This window comes from Heterobasidion irregulare, assembly GCF_000320585.1.
Source record: "Heterobasidion irregulare TC 32-1 unplaced genomic scaffold scaffold_01, whole genome shotgun sequence".
In the NCBI taxonomy this organism is placed as follows: Eukaryota; Fungi; Basidiomycota; class Agaricomycetes; order Russulales; family Bondarzewiaceae; genus Heterobasidion; species Heterobasidion irregulare.
Window position 1 is genome coordinate 1,869,519 of NW_009258197.1, and position 15,291 is coordinate 1,884,809.

Genomic DNA, 15,291 nt, shown 5'->3' on the forward strand with positions numbered 1-15,291 from the left:
TGATGCACAAATCAAGATCAAAACCATTGACGAGACATTGTGGGCTAGTGTTACACGCAGAGTCCGATATACCGCGTCGGGAGGGCGTCGACACAAAAAAACGTGAGAGTGAGGCTGAGTGAGGCCAGTTTACCCTAGTCCAGAATACTAGAGACCGGAAGGAAGCAGAAGCGTAAAAAAGGACAACTCAAGCAAGGCCGCCGTATGCGTCCTCCGTCGCGGCGGATTTGAACGTGTCGGAGCGGTTCACCGTCACAGTAGAACTCGGAGAGAAAGCCGCATCGGCATCGGGACGCCATTCGCGTGCAAGAGGGGACGAACGGGATCGTTTCGGTACTGACGGCCTCACTAATGTCCTCGTCAGCCCTGGCACAGGTCCAGGCGATGCCGGGGCCATAACTGGTACCGCGGGACTCGGGATGGGGGTTTCCTCCTGCGCCCGGAAGGGATCCTCCATCGCCGACCTCTGCGGGGCTCCATCCGCCCTCCGACTCACCGCCCTCGCCAGCTCCCTATTCCTCCCCATCTCCGTCCCGAGTCCCGCATGTCCCGCCCCCTCACTCATGCGCCATCCCGCAGGCGGCGTCCCAAAGCTCGGTACCCTGTCCTCTCCAATTCGGGCCCCTCCCCCGTCCATGCCCTCCCCAGCCCTGCCCCCAAGCTGGTACTCCCAACTCTGCTTCTCCCAGTCTGGCACGAGCTCCTCTCCGCCAGGCCCGCCCCGACTCCGTGAGCCTCCACACGCTGCAAGGTCCCGCAGGAGCCGCCACCAATAGTCGAAGAACACGACCCCCAAGATACCCGCGCCGATGACGCTCACCGCAATGACCGCGACGCCGATGACCTTCCAATCTGTTGGCGGGTTTGAAACAGCCCTATTGGCGGCCCCGATAGACTGCGTCGGTGTCGGCGTGGACGTCGCGCTCGGTACGGCAGTTGGTGCAGAACCCACAGAGGCCTGCGTTGGCGTTGTCTGTGCAGGAGTGGCAGCGCCGCCCGTCGACGTAGAAGAAACCGCCCTGTTTACTGACGTCAGCAGCTTGTCGATCGTCTTGACCAGGCCATCCGAGGTCGTCTCGATCTGCGTCCGACTCTCCCCTCGCAACCTCTCCGACTCGCGTGATGTAGTCTGCTGCTCCCCATGGTGCGGCGGCGGCGTATCGGGATCGTCCATACCCCCGAAGAGCCCGCCGAGCTGCCTCTTCCGCGCCTGCGCGGGATGAATGCCTGAGTGCACCGCGGTGCCCCCGTTCGTCCTCAGATCTCCACTGACGGCCGCGGCAAGCCCGCTTGCGCAAAGGAAGTGTAGTGCGGCAGTGACGAGGACGGTCTTCAACTTGATGCGCATGTAGGTGAGCGTTAGCTTTGTGGGTATGTGAGTATGTCAGCGGGCGTGATGGCAGGGCGGTTGAAGGGGACCAGATCGTGGAAAGACGCGTCGCAGACGCGTTCAAATAACAGGTCACGTGCATTTTTTGCACCCCAAAGCTCATCCGAAGTGACGAGTAAGGGCACGCCAGCGAGTCATCAACCTGGTTAGTGATTATGATCAACACTGGCGAATAAACAAGACATTGCACCTCAAAGCTTATCCCAAGTCCGTCGACGAGGAAGGGCATGCCAGCGAGTCATCAACCTGGTCAATTATTATGATCAACACTAGCGAATAAACAAGACGTCGCATCTCAACAATTCGAAAGGAGGGTGATATAGCTAGCGTGAGTTATGAAAAATAAGGACTACAAATGAGTACACGGGTATCACGATTGTGAGCGCTTCAGCTTGAGGCCTTGAGGGTGTGTATTAAAAGTAGACTGTCGCAAAGATCGTCTGTCTAGTATTCAACCACAGATATTTGGGTATTGCAGGTCTGTTGGATCTTGGGGTATCCATCCGTTCCTCAAACCAGCTTGGTACGACCAGTCGTCCGCGCTTTCGGCCTTCCACGTCCATTGGATCCAGCCACTGGCTTTCTCGAAAGTGATTACCTTTTGGTGCGGAAGAGTCAGAAAGCAAACGACCCCGTAGTGGGAATATGACTTTACCTGTGCTTCCCAGCTTTGACGGAGGAAGGTCTTGTAGGCGGAGCTGAACGAAGAGGCAGAGCCGGTCTTGCCGCTGCAACTGCCTACGCCGGGCGAGCCAGAGTAAGAGCCGTCATAGCGCGAGCCAACGCCACGACCGTTGAGGTACCGAGCACAGTCGGTCATGGCGGGTGTCCACTCTCCGACGATCGTCCAGAGGTTGGCGCCGAACGACGTGAGTTCGCCAGAATTACCGCACGCCGACTGAATGTGCTGCTGGTTGGTCCATGATACTTCCTGAGGGAATGGGTCATCTCAAATCAGTTACTTGACTCAGCAAACAAAGACGACGACTGACATCATCAGAAAACATCTGATAGATGTGTGTATCCATTGCGACCCCTTGAAAGTTGGGAGGACGTTCCCAACCATTCCAGTAACTGAGGGGTTGGAAGGCGTCGTGGATAAGTTCGACAGTGTTACTCTGTTGGCTTGTACCATAAGGATACCTGAAACAATCTCAGGATGACGTGCATGAATGAAGAAGCAGAATCGTACCTGATGTTCCCGTAAGAGTCGAGCCAGTACTGACGAACAGCATTCAAAACATCTTGACCATCAAAGCCAGCGGGCCTAAGATGGCCGTCAGTGACCGCCCGTTTCACAGATGCGAAGATTGAAGCTCACTCGTTCAATGGAGCTATGATTGGGACAGTCCCAGATTGGCCAGCGAACTCGGCAGCGATCTGCTTGATAATGTTGTTTGTTCTGTCGATATTGTTCTGATTGGAATGCCACCCGGGGAATGATTTCCGTTGTCCAGAGTTGTCAAACCTGCGGATGCGTTAGAGCGGCTGATCGTTGCAGTTCACGTCAACGTACCCATTCTGGCTGCCAGGCGCGCCGTGCAAGTCAATGATGAGTTTGAGCCCGTGATTCGCCGCCCACCCTACGGCTTTGCGGAGATAGGGAAGCTGCCCTTGAATGAAAGGCTCTCCAGACCCAACGTCCCAGGCCCAGTATCCAATGGGCAGTCGCACGTGATTTAATCTATAAATATTAGAGTGTCAACAACGCGTCTACAGCTCGCGTCGACAGCATGGAAGAAGTGGAGCAACAATGATGGGGAAAAGCGCACCCGGCGGCGGCAATATCGGCGAAGTCTTGCTCCGTGATCCACGTATTCCAGTGGTTCTGCAATTTGGACAGAGCGGTCGGATAGCTCTGGTACTGACCGAACGTCCACTCGTCCACGATGCGGTTGTCGTTCGTCCCGTCGAAGAGACTGGGCGTTATCCATGGCTGCACGCGCGTGAGGAACGCCCAAGACGACAAAGTGGACGGAAAGACACGTCGAACTGACCTCCAACACGAGCCATCCGCCAAGGTTGACACCGCGGACCTTCTGTGAACCGTAAGGGAAAGACGGGGTGAAGGTTGCCCTCGCCTGGACAGATTCCGCTGGACGGGCCAAGGCGGCGGGGACGAAGATTAGCCCGAGCAAGGAAAAGGACGCGGCGATGCGGGAAAGGGAGCGCATGTTGTGACGGTGAGGACGGATGCGAGGCGTGCCAACAAGCGGGGAGTGTGCAGGAGCATTTTATAGACAGCATGGCTGTCCAAAAATACCTGAAGATCCAAAAGGAACATGGCAGTGACGCAAAGGGAAGGCTGGCATCCAAGGCTGGCACCCCGCTCACGTGTTCCATGCCGATCTGCTTTCGCTCCTCTAGCGCCTCGCTCGCCGACGCGTCTGTCGACTTTAGCTCTCTCACTGTGACGCGGCCCCACGGGTCAATCCTCCGAATCTATCCTGCGGGTCCGCTCAAAGCGTGATATATATCTAGCGATCATGTGTTCACGCCAGGTGACTTTAAACTTCGGACGAGGCTGCCTCGCTCACCCAAAGAAACGAGTGGGACAGAATTTCCCCACATTCGCTGTACCTGTACAGAAGGCAGGGTAAGGGCAATCGCACATGCCAAGCCTCTTCCGCAAATCAACACCCAGGCTGCGTGACGTCCAAGTCAATTTTCGGCGCTCGGCCATTCAGGATGTGTACGAAACGGTCGGGGCTGACGCCGCGTACGTTCCATTTCCATCTCGATCGCAAGGATGCTTATGTGCGTAGACTTTCCAGTCAGTGTTTTTGGTGTTTGGACGCTTGCTCGCTTGGACATATATGTGTGGAATTCGGTATAGGCCAATCCAATCTCACTCGATCTGATCTCCGTGAATTTGGACATAAGATAGATGCATTGATAAGATTGCATGTGAAAGCACCAACATTGCTGTAAGTTGCTTTGATTCAGTATGGAAGCCAGCGAGTTAAGAGACATACGGAGGCAAACATGATGTCTGCATGACCATATAGCTCAGGTGTCTCTGCAAGGTGAATTGAGGTCAGCCGTGTGTGGTCAACAAAAGATGAGGATCTTGTTTTTCACCGCAAAATACGGCAGACGCAACGTCAATCTGCACGCGTGTTGCGCATGTCTAAAACACGCCCCATTGCGTGAAGTAATTCCGGACGGAATTCAAATCACACCAACGAGCAACAGGCCCCCAAGTTTCGAGCTCCAAACTCGATTTCGTGCTGCTCAGCCTCCGGAGACCGATGATACGCAGTGCTGCCCCAAAGGCACAGAACTCGGTACTAGCTAGGTACGACAAGGTTGCCAGGAGAGCCTCTCAATCAGATGGCGATACATGCAAAATATGGCCCGAGTGGCGATATCTCGGCGCAAGAATATATTGCTTTACGAGGACAGAAACCCGAGAGCGACAAAGTGAGACGGAGAAGGGCAAAGACCAGTGCAAGGCTGTGGGCGATTATAGCCGTGGTTGATGTTGGTTGACGTAGAGCGGACGGGTATTCCCGAAAATACATAACAACCCAGCTGACCATTAGTCTGTGCACTCATCTCTCCCTCCGACACTTCATGACCTTCATGTCTATTGACGCCCTTCGCAAACGCTACGAGGCCGTAGGCCAAGGCCATCTCCTTCACTTCTGGCCCAAACTTTCCGAAGGCGAGCGAACAGCCCTTGCGACGCAGCTCGAGGCACTCGATATCGAACGGGTGAACCGCGTCTTCAAAAAAGCAATTAGCAATGAACAAGATCTTGCGAATGGAGTCGCAGCGGACGAGCTCATTGAGCCCTTACCAGCGGACGCGACCGACACATCTATTGGGAATCCGGAGAAGGACGCTGAATGGCGCAGCATCGGCCTCAAGGCCATCGCGCGCGGCGAGGTTGGGGTACTGCTGATGGCGGGCGGTCAGGGTACAAGGCTAGGCAGCTCTGCGCCTAAAGGTTGCTATGATATTGGCCTTCCCTCGCACAAGTCTCTCTTCCAGTACCAGGCCGAGCGCATCGCACGTTTGCAGGAGGTTGCCGCATTGGAAGGTGCAAGGCCGAAGGGTTCTGTCATCGTGCCCTGGTACATAATGACCAGCGGCCCTACCAGGCGCGAGACAGAAGACTTCTTCAAGAAGAACTCGTACTTCGGCCTTGACTCACATAACGTCATCTTCTTCGAGCAAGGTGCGTGGAGAACGTTGTCCGAGCTGTCTGGTGCTGTAACGTGAAAATTTGTCTTAGGTACTCTTCCATGCTTGACAATGGACGGTAAAGTCTTGCTGGAGTCGCCGTCTCGTATCGCCGTTGCCCCCGATGGTAACGGCGGGCTTTACGCGGCAACCCGCTCACCCCTCTCTGCATCCGACAAATCACATACTGTCCTCACGGATCTCGCACGACGGAAAATCCTTTACGTGCATGCATATTGCGTCGACAACTGCCTCGTCCGCGTCGCCGATCCCGTTTTCCTCGGCTACAGCATCGGCAAGCAGTCGGACTGCGCCGCCAAGGTCGTCCCCAAGGCTTCACCCACGGAGTCTGTAGGTGTCGTCGCCCGCCGCGGCAGCAAGTTTGGGGTGGTCGAGTACTCGGAGATCACTATAGAACAGGCGGAGAAACGCGATGAGGAGACAGGCGAGCTCGCATTCCGCGCGGGCAATATCGCAAACCATTTCTTCACGACCGCGTTTCTGAACAACGTTGAGGCGTTCGAGAACGAGCTCGCGTTTCACATCGCACGAAAGAAGATCCCCCACGTCTCGCTGGAGAGTGGCGAGTCCGTTAAGCCAGGCAAGCCGAATGGGATGAAGCTCGAGTTATTCGTGTTCGACGTACTGCCGTTTTCGAAGCGCTTCGCCGTGCTCGAGGTCGCGCGGAACGAGGAATTCAGCCCGCTTAAGAACGCACCCGGAACGGGCTCGGACGATCCGGAGACCAGCCGTCGCGACCTTCTGGCGCAGCACCGTCGTTTCCTCGAGCACGCAGGTGCCACTGTCAACGCCGGCGTCGAGATCGAAATATCGCCGCTGGTCACATACGCCGGCGAAGGCCTCGAGTCAGTCAAGGGCAAGACGTTCACTCGGTCGGGGTTGATCAGTTCGGTAGAGGAGTTTGACGTCCTAGCTTAGAGATCGTGCGAACAATATCAGCTTGGACTGGAGATCATCATGGACTTCGGAATGGACTTTGGGTTTGCGTACGCTACGATATAATACCCTCCTGGACAGCATTCATAACTCCTTTTACACGCATTTCAGACGAACTCGAAGTCGAGGCCTAAGGACTTGGGGCTTGAATATTGTACCTGAGTTGATGGATGACAGTTGACTTCACACACTTGAAGCTCAAGGGGCAGCAGCTGAAGTGAGGATTGTGACGGGTAGATGTACACGTCAGGTATCACCCTCCTACAGCACCCTCAATCGACTTTGTCCCTCGCCCCCGCTTTTCCAGCTCGTCTCGAAGAGATGCAAACAAACGTTGTGTCCGTTCTGCATTTGGCTGCAGATGAAACAGTCAGTGCGCTGTGCTCAGGCGAAAATCGACCACAAGGACAGACCTCCTTGCAGCACGTTATGAGTCTGTCGACGAGCATTGTCTGGCCTCTCTGAGCGTCTTCTAATTCTTTTCGAAGATGCTGGCTCTTGACACGCGAATCCAGATTATGAACAAATATTGAATTATGGATGTAGAGGACAGACCTCGTCTTCAAGTTTATCAGCACGAACTTTCTCGCCCTCAGCCAGCTGTTTCTGTTCTGCTGCTCTTGCACGAGAGAGAAGAACCTCGAGTTCCTTCGAGCGTATGACACATTCGAAATGTCGTTCTCGGAGCTCGTATTGCCGTAGGACCTCCTTTAAACGTTCACGGATGCTGGCGCATACGAGCAAGTTAACGACTTTGTCAATGCACCAACAAATTACTAGAGCAACTTACACGCCATCGAAGATCTCTTCTAACGTTCTCACAGCTCTGAAATTCGCGCGGTCAGTAGACCGAGAGGGGCGGATTACGAGAAAGGGAGCTCACTCCTTCGGATTATCGGTCCAGTGCTTCCTCAGCTTCTGACGTCGAGGCTCACCCTCATCCTAAAACATCACGCGGTGAGCTTGGCCGCTGCAAGGGGGAAACGAGAAGTGATTATAACAACTATGCTCACCAGAAACTCCGTCCCCGGGCCTTCCGTCAGATCCATCAACTCGACCGCCAGAATCTCGTCCCCATCTTCGATGCCCGCCTCCTCTGGCGTCTGCTCCGCATCTACAGCCCTCCCACTGTGCGTGAACACGAACTGAGTGTTCGTGCTTGGCACGTGCACTGAGCTCGTCGAGTGCGCGCTCGCGTCTGACTTGCCTGACCCATTGGACAGATTCCCTCCGTTGAATCCATCTGACTTCTTCACGATGCTAGAGGCCTCCATGCGCTCAGTCCACGCGTTGAATAGCTTGGACAACTTGGTCTTGCGCGAGATGCGGAAGAAGAGCTCTTCACGGTAGCGGCAGATGACTTTCACGACGATGTCAGGCATGTCGCGGAATTTCGTGTCTTGCAGCTTGGCTTTCTCCGCACGTTTGGTCATGTCCTTCTTCATCTGGATGATCTTTGTATGCACAAAGTAAGAAGCCGCGAAGGGAACAGGGGGGTGACCAGATGATCGTTACCTCGTCCTGTGCCTCTTCCACCGAGTGGGCGAGGCGTTTGCCATCCTCCTGCAAGTTGCGGGTCAAGTGCTGCACACGAAGAATGATTTCTGGACGCACCCTTAGTCTCTTGTTGTCCTGGACGGAGGTTAGCTTGTGTAACCTGAGGAGCAATGTTGGTACTCACCTTCTGGAGCTCGCGTGCCAGATTCTCCATTTTCACCTTCGTCTGATTTGCCTTGGTCAGCTGGCCCTTTGCTTCAAAGCAACCGATATGAAATGCCTCATGTATCGATGGGGGACGCAGACACACCTGCATCCTTGTCCTTTATCAACTTCTGCTTTTCTTTCTGGTGATCCCGCTCCAAGCGTTTGAGTTCGGCGAACTATTACATGACTTCAACACGAATAAGAGAGTGACGGATCGGATGGTACAGACCAGTTCAATGTACTTTGCATGAATCGCTCTCTCTTCCATGCCCACGACGGACTTCTGAGCCTCCTCCGCTGCAGAGCAGAGTCATTCTTGCATGTTACACGGACATACCACTATTCCATACCAAATCTTCTCTCCTCTTCCTCCTCGAGTACCTCTTCCTCCTCTAGCGCTGCGATCCTGTTCTTTAGACTCTCGTACATGGTTGCAGGATCGACAGGTGCCGGCTCGTTCTTCTTCTTCCCCTTCTGAGTGCTGTGCATGCCATTGACGGCGGGCGGATGATTATGAGGTGGTGGATGGGCTCTGTTCGCAGGAGGCGGATGGGCGGTGGACGGAGGAACGGCAGCGGGTGCGGGAGGCGCAGGTCCAGAGGGAGGGGGTTTGGCGGTACGCGGGATGGTGGCGGTCTGGGAGTTGGTCATGACGGCACTCATCGGAGGAGATGCGTTGGCGGTGCGCTATGTTGAAGAGGATTTTCTGGAAGCGAAGGGGCGATTTCAAGAGCTGCACGGAACTGGAAGAGGAATCCCGCAGCTTGACGGTCTTCGTGACCTGGGCACTCACGTCGCGACCGCTTGCGAAATCTGAGCGGAGGAAAGCTGGAAGGCTGCCTTCGGGTCTTTACGTCGCGTTCACACCCAAACTGCTGGCGATCGGGTGCTTGACCGCGTTGACTCGGGATGCGCAAAGTGACTGGAAAAGAACAAATACAACAAGCGAGAGTAAGGCAAGATTACAAATGTCGAGCCGACTGTGACGATGCTGTTAATGGTCAAGACGATGCGCACTCGCCGGGTTTGGGACGGATTTACCACTGCTCTGGAAGCGCATCATGAGAGCTCAATATCAATACGTGCAGACAGAATTAGAAGCTGCGGCATGAATTTTCAGGGCGATAGATTGGAACAGCAACACTGGCACTGTGACTGTCTCGTAAGACAGCGTATTATAGGAGCGCCATTCTCGTCGTTTTGTCTGTTATAGACGACGCCCTTTGGAGCGCACTATGCAAACACTGATTATTACTAGATACATCCCTGGACAAGTACAGCTCGTTGATGGATATGACTGGTTTCGACTCTCGAGGGTGCGACTGCCGGCGGGTGGCAAGACCACGTTTTCTGAGTCCCGTGATCTAACGCGTCGCGTCGCGTGCCTCGTTTATGCGCGGCTTTCGTTACTAAACCCCATGTCCTCCAAATTTCATACAGCCCTTTGAGCCACTTCAATTGCTCTCTGGATCAACAACACACCATGCGTACAAGTAAGTGCCAGCTTGTTTGGGTTGCCAATGCTCAATCCGCCATCGCACATTGCCAAATAGACTCACCGTCTCCCAGCCCGCCTCGGAAGAGACAACGTTTGTCTTCGCCGACGTACGACGATCAGATGGATGATCTCAGTCAGGATGAACTCAAAGGAATTCGCGATCTGGAAGTGAAACTGTCTCAGACCTCACAACCCCGAGAGCCGGATGTGCATCATCGGGTTCTAGCAGTGGGAGAGTCATCTCAAGAAAGCGATCCACGAAGGGTAAGTGCGCATATACTCACTGATCAAGCACTTCAAAGTCATGGCGCCCATAGGGATCTAGTCCGATAAGCGTCAACCTTCCTGAGATGCCACCCTTTATCTTGTCATCCTTCGTGGCAGGATCTTCTACTCTGCATGGCGTTTCCAACACTTCCCTCATAGCCCAATCTGCCGTTGATCCAGATAACCCATTCATCTTATCTTCATCTGTTGTCACAGGCGTCAAAACCGGCCTGGTCACCCCTCGTAAAAGGGACGGATCCTCAAGCGACGAAGAGAACCTGCCGGTCGTAGAGCCTCTGATTGGAAAAACCCAACGACTGAGTCCGAGTCACATCGCTCTGCAGTCTAAGCCTACTCCCATCTCGGGCTTTTCCTTAGCGTCCAATGTCTTAGCTGACGTTCACATGCCAGGATCTCCGGATAGGACATCAGAGAAGGACTACTCCTCATGGTTTTCTTCCACAATCCCCACAAGCCCCATGGGATTTCTGAGCGGTAAGGCTGCTCTGGCGAGCATCATACCCGAGGTCCCTTCCACCGTCATCTTTACAACGGCTGCGATGAATAAGGTGATCATCCCTTCTAAGACTGCAATGCAGCAGGCAGAGGTACGGATGAAGCTCTGGGAGGCAGAAGCAGACCAAGCCGACACTGAAGATGCGATTCTCTCACAAACGAGAACATCACCGATTTCTCCCCCGCGGCCTGTCCTCGTTGGTGTAGAGAACTCAATAGTGCAAGGAAGTGCGTTGGAGACCGCTGGTCCAGCTCTGGGTCTCTCACGAGCGTCGACATCTGGTTTTTCCACGCCTTTCCAGCCATCATCAGCCATTGGCGCTAAGAACAAAAACACTATCAAGGGTTTCAAATCGCCACTTATCCGGAACAACGCTGCACCACTGAAAGCACCCGTTTTCGCACCCTCACCTCTCAATCCTGGCCGTCCCACTATAGCTGCTACCTCAGAAATCATGCCTGTGTCAACACCTGTTCGCGTCTTGCGGTCAACAGTGCCTTCGCCCTCAGATGGCAGCGTTGTCACCGGTACCTCGTCGATGGCGACACCTGTTCGCCGGGCAGCATTCAGTACGCCTCCACGAGCCTTGGGAATCACGACAAAGGCACGTCAGTCGGGTCAGAAGCCGTTCATCTCGCCATTCAAGCCAGGAATGAGGCCTGGCGAGCCTGGGAGAACCGAATTAGAGGAAAAGTACAAGCGAGAACGAGCCACTGCTATGGAATCCCTTGTAGTCGTCAAAGGTGGCACCGCAGGGAAGGCGAAGACTTCAAGGAGAGCGAGATTCTTTGACCTAAGTGCGCAATGTTATTGACTCATAGGCCATCCGATGCTAATGAGAATCCACACAGAGCTTCCTGCGGACAGGAAGACACTTTTGTCCTCAGGGCTAGTCCCTCAGGCGCATGATCACGATGCATTGACCGCTAAGGGAATGTGTGTACTCTGCTACTAGTACTCCTACTCCCATTTTTTAACGCTACGTCTTCATAGAAACGCAGACGAGATGGCACAGATAACCCCAGAAACAGCTCTATACTACACTTTCTATACTACATCTGCGGCTCCTCTCGTAGTCGCGCCTGGATCTCCGCCTTCGGAGAGCGCGCTTGGCCCGGATACCGCTCTTCAAGAGCTGAAGAAACTGGGATGCACCTTGGCGACAAAGGAGTGGGTGGACAATCACTGGAGCCTGATTCTGTGGAAGCTCTCAGGCATGGTATGCCTAGATCCAGAGCGCGAGCGTGACGGAGAGAAGAGATGGTGTTGGGGAGAAGTTATCCGACAGCTCCGTTACCGGTCAGGACTTTCAATTGATTGGCTGTGTCTATATATGGTTTTGCTCACCGAACTGCTCATCGTAGATACGAAAAAGAGCTGAATGGGGGGCAAAGGCCGGCCTTCCGCTTGATCACGACTCACGACTCACCGTCTGGGTGCCCTATGGTCGTTTGCGTGTCAAACATCATTTGGTCTGAAGGCGGCACCGCAGAAGATGGTTCCCCGATATTGCCGCATCCGGAGCTTGAGGTAACCGACGGCTGGTACAAGCTACGCGCCGAAGTCGACTCTCCTCTAGCGAGAGCTGTGCACAAGGGCTTCATACGTGTAGGATGCAAATTGGCCGTCACTGGTGCAAAGGTGAGTTTGTTGGGATCTGCGACCGGTAGGATCTTGCTGAGTGAATGTGTAGTTCTCTGGCGGAAAATCTGAGCCATGTGAAATCCTGGAAGCATACGGTTCGCACCGTTTGATGTTTTCTGGCAATAGCTCGCATCTTGCGCCGTGGCACGCGAAGCTTGGATTTCAGCCTCATCCGCCCATAGCGACACTTAACAGCCTCACTCCGGACGGAGGACTTGTACAACTGTTAGACCTTACTGTGATTAAGGTAAAGAAGAACTGGGATCCGACCGAATGTTTCTGAAACGGGTTGCAGGCATATCCCATCGCCTTTATTGAGTTCTTTGTGGACGAAAACGGCCGCAAACGGCGCGCGGGTCCACGAAAGGAAGATGAGGAGGCTCAAGTTCAGGACCAGTGGCAGGTACGTTGGTCCTGCCCGCAGACGCCTCGCATGCTTGACAGCGTTCGGGCAACAGAGGCGCAGGGACAGAGAAGAGTCGAAACTCCGCAAAGACGTTCTTGATAAGCTCGAGGTCTATGAGACTTGGGCCGATCGCCTAGAACGCAAAGGGGGTGGACATACCATCAGCTATAACCGGGATGGTATGTATTTGATTGCTTCAGTCTTGTCCGCACGTTTCACAGATAGTTGACGCCCTGATCTGTGGATAATTGCAGCAACGATGCCTGGCCATATCGAGGACTTGTTCGATTTGCTCAATGAGGGCAAGAGCTTCAGCGACATGCTGAGAACCTCGAAGCTGGATGACGCTTACTGGCTAGGCAGGTTTTTGCGCGAACGGATTGAGAAGGAAAGGGAGACTCTGGTGGATGATATTGAACGTGATCTGAAGGTATTCTCTTTTTCTCTCCCATTTACTTGTCGTCTCTAAAGCTGACCACGCCATTGTGAACAGGACATATGTCCGCCTCGCGACGTGCGCAGTTTCCGTGTTTTGTTTATGAAAGACGCGTGCACGTCACGGAAGCCCGCCAACCTAATCGTGGAGATCACTGTCTGGGATGTACTAAACTTGCAGTTTGACGAGGGGAAGAAGCCAGGGCACTTCAAAGAGGGCGAACGATTCCTTGTATGTCTACCACATGCAGTCTAAAGAACGCCCACATCTAACATACACGAACTGGGAACAGATTACGAATCTATTGCCCTTGCAACAGAGCGCATGGATGCACAGAGCTCAGGTAGATGGACACATCTACTTGGCTACCCGGCGGGATTCTAGATGGACAAAGAAAGGCTAAGTTATATGTAAGGACACTCCTGGCTTCCCTGTTGTAATCGCCGATGTGTATGCTGTGAGATGTGTTATAAGAGGCCAGATTACATTCTGGAGCGACACCGCCTTGGTGAAGAGTGGGATTAATGAACGAGGATAAGATATAGATATGTGCACCGGAGAGTCTAAACAGATCCAACATCATAGGTCTTGAAGACCCTTCCCGGATCCTTGACATCCTCATGACCCATAGTCACAACAGTAGGCTTGTTCCCAAATTCCGGACTGAATATGCGATTGGCCACCTTTTGAAGTGACTCGGTAGTGACCTCGTCTATTTTATCGCACATCTCGCTGACTGGGACCTTACGATTGTGCACGAGAAGCTAGTCAAAAAATCTCAGTGCCCATCCACGTACAGGCTACACGAGATGGCATACCTGACGCCCAAGATCTTCGACTTCGACTGCCCTGCTCTCAAGAGCCATGACCAAACTGGATTTCAACTGGTTCTTGGCTCTATTCAGCTCTGAAATTGACACTGGGCGATAGAGCAGCAGGCTCAGCTGATGAACCAGATGGGGCATTATCTGGGTAGGTGAGTTGCCTCGGCTGCCGGCTGGGGCAGGCACGAAGGACGCGAACAGTCCGAAGAGCGACGAGTCCGTGTAAATGTGATGGAATGAAGCGCAGTGATCGACTTGCGGGTGGTGATTGAGGATGTGCGTGTATAGTCGAGAATACATGCCCTTCCCGGGTCCGCCTACGGAGGCATTTAAGGGATTTAATCTACCTCGAGAGATGGAGACTCACCAGCCGAGAAACTCCCACCGCCCCCTAGTAGAATTTGCATAGTCGCCAAATCGTACACGTCTTCGTCGTGAATGCCCACACCTTCAAAGGCGATATAGATATGATTGAACTCCGCATTGGGGTCATGAATGAAGCGGTACCCCCCAGTATATGTTGAATTTGCGGAATTTAGTGATCCAGCTGAAGAGAGAGGTGGATAGAGGTATGACGACGCCGCGCGAGTTAGTGACTTCATCAAAGATGGTGAAGAGGAGCCGAGTAGATGTGTCGGCTGCTGAACAGCACCATTCATCCGAGGTCCTGAGGGCTGAGGTGTCCCTATGGGTGTATATTTTAACGAAGAGAAGTGTTTGTCGGCGAGTTCGACAAGCTCCTCATGTGAAACGCCAGCTCCTGCGATGACCATTCGTTCAGGCCTATACCAGTCCTCGATAAATTGTCGCATCAAAGGTTTGTCAATCAAGTCTATCCGCTCTGGTGGACATAGAAGTGGGTTGCCAAGCGTCTGACCACCATATGCAACCTCATGCAGAATCTCGGGAAGGATCATCTCCGGTTTGGCATTGATCTCTCGGATCTCGTATTCTGCAGCGTCTCGTTGCGCTGCCAACTCTTCAGGAAGGAAAGACGGATTCAAAACCGTGTCGGCAATGAGGGAAAGCGCAAGTGGTGTTGCCTGGGTGAAGTGAGATGACTGGTACATGATTGTCTCGCGTGAGGAAGAGCACATGATCTGACCGCCCAGAGCATTGATGGACATGGACATTTGCTCGTCCGACATGGACTTGGTAGACTGCCAAAGAATTAATGGCGATGTCCAACTGAGGAAACATGAGAGCTACAAACCTTAAATGCCATCCTATCCAAGAAATGGCTCACACCCGAGGTCGATGGGGTCTCATACCGGGAACCTGCGTCCACATAGAGTCCCACCGAGGCGAAATGGCCAGGTGTTGACTCTGTCGCGACACGGATACGATTGGGAAGAGTAGTTATTTGAGCGGGTGGGCTGAGGACGTCAGTCGAGATCTTGCGACGCTGACGCTGTTGGAGGCCTCGTCGGGCGATATTGTACGAAGCCCTACGCATGATG

The 15,291-nt window shown here is 53.7% G+C and overlaps 6 protein-coding genes across 6 annotated transcripts; 2 read left to right on the forward strand and 4 right to left on the reverse strand.

Moving 5' to 3' along the window:
- Nucleotides 1-187: 187 nt before the first annotated feature.
- Nucleotides 188-1,348, reverse strand: HETIRDRAFT_166674 (uncharacterized protein; the record flags this gene model as incomplete). Its single annotated transcript, XM_009542786.1, has 1 exon — nt 188-1,348. The coding sequence occupies one exon, from the start codon at nt 1,346-1,348 to the stop codon at nt 188-190; it is 1,161 nt and encodes a 386-aa protein (XP_009541081.1).
- A 261-nt stretch (nt 1,349-1,609) lies between these two features.
- On the reverse strand, nt 1,610-3,823 carry HETIRDRAFT_59147 (glycoside hydrolase family 5 protein). Its single transcript, XM_009542101.1, has 8 exons — nt 3,388-3,823; nt 3,163-3,326; nt 2,907-3,074; nt 2,712-2,858; nt 2,583-2,657; nt 2,383-2,533; nt 2,046-2,321; nt 1,610-1,988 (listed from the first exon to the last, which is right to left on the reverse strand). The coding sequence occupies exons 1-8, from the start codon at nt 3,562-3,564 to the stop codon at nt 1,842-1,844; spliced, it is 1,305 nt and encodes a 434-aa protein (XP_009540396.1). The 5' UTR covers nt 3,565-3,823; the 3' UTR covers nt 1,610-1,841.
- Nucleotides 3,824-4,975: 1,152 nt separating this feature from the next.
- Nucleotides 4,976-6,517, forward strand: HETIRDRAFT_308185 (uncharacterized protein; the record flags this gene model as incomplete). The annotated part of the gene is made up of 2 exons (XM_009542787.1): nt 4,976-5,573; nt 5,631-6,517. 2 exons carry the CDS (start codon nt 4,976-4,978, stop codon nt 6,515-6,517), a joined length of 1,485 nt encoding a protein of 494 aa, XP_009541082.1.
- HETIRDRAFT_456860 (uncharacterized protein) lies at nt 5,833-9,223 on the reverse strand. The gene is made up of 12 exons (XM_009542788.1): nt 8,590-9,223; nt 8,469-8,536; nt 8,343-8,415; nt 8,217-8,287; nt 8,150-8,167; nt 8,051-8,098; nt 7,549-7,989; nt 7,419-7,477; nt 7,326-7,361; nt 7,091-7,262; nt 6,949-7,032; nt 5,833-6,890 (listed from the first exon to the last, which is right to left on the reverse strand). The coding sequence occupies exons 1-12, from the start codon at nt 8,900-8,902 to the stop codon at nt 6,789-6,791; spliced, it is 1,485 nt and encodes a 494-aa protein (XP_009541083.1). The 5' UTR covers nt 8,903-9,223; the 3' UTR covers nt 5,833-6,788.
- A 2,304-nt stretch (nt 9,224-11,527) lies between these two features.
- On the forward strand, nt 11,528-13,500 carry HETIRDRAFT_468984 (uncharacterized protein; the record flags this gene model as incomplete). The annotated part of the gene is made up of 8 exons (XM_009542789.1): nt 11,528-11,820; nt 11,886-12,162; nt 12,215-12,412; nt 12,461-12,572; nt 12,610-12,720; nt 12,826-13,001; nt 13,065-13,238; nt 13,300-13,500. 8 exons carry the CDS (start codon nt 11,528-11,530, stop codon nt 13,408-13,410), a joined length of 1,452 nt encoding a protein of 483 aa, XP_009541084.1. The 3' UTR covers nt 13,411-13,500.
- On the reverse strand, nt 13,221-15,288 carry HETIRDRAFT_153786 (Metallo peptidase M16B; the record flags this gene model as incomplete). The annotated part of the gene is made up of 4 exons (XM_009542790.1): nt 13,221-13,771; nt 13,826-14,148; nt 14,199-14,991; nt 15,045-15,288. Coding segments are annotated over 4 exons (1,561 nt in total), but the record flags the coding sequence as incomplete, so codon positions are not given.
- Nucleotides 15,289-15,291: the final 3 nt, after the last annotated feature.

Bases quoted from the DNA above. Each gene is read 5' to 3' on its own strand.
- HETIRDRAFT_59147 (XM_009542101.1), bottom strand. From the start codon at position 3,564: ATGCGCTCCCTTTCCCGCATCGCCGCGTCCTTTTCCTTGCTCGGGCTA. The intron at 2,322-2,382 runs GTCAGTCGTCGT...CCATTCCCTCAG, and splicing joins ATCAGATGTTTTCTGATGAT to GAAGTATCATGGACCAACCA. The intron at 1,989-2,045 runs GTAAAGTCATAT...CCGCACCAAAAG, and splicing joins GTCAAAGCTGGGAAGCACAG to GTAATCACTTTCGAGAAAGC.
- HETIRDRAFT_456860 (XM_009542788.1), bottom strand. From the start codon at position 8,902: ATGAGTGCCGTCATGACCAACTCCCAGACCGCCACCATCCCGCGTACC. The intron at 7,362-7,418 runs GTGAGCTCCCTT...CGCGAATTTCAG, and splicing joins TGGACCGATAATCCGAAGGA to AGCTGTGAGAACGTTAGAAG. The intron at 7,263-7,325 runs GTAAGTTGCTCT...CGTATGCGCCAG, and splicing joins GAAGAGATCTTCGATGGCGT to CATCCGTGAACGTTTAAAGG.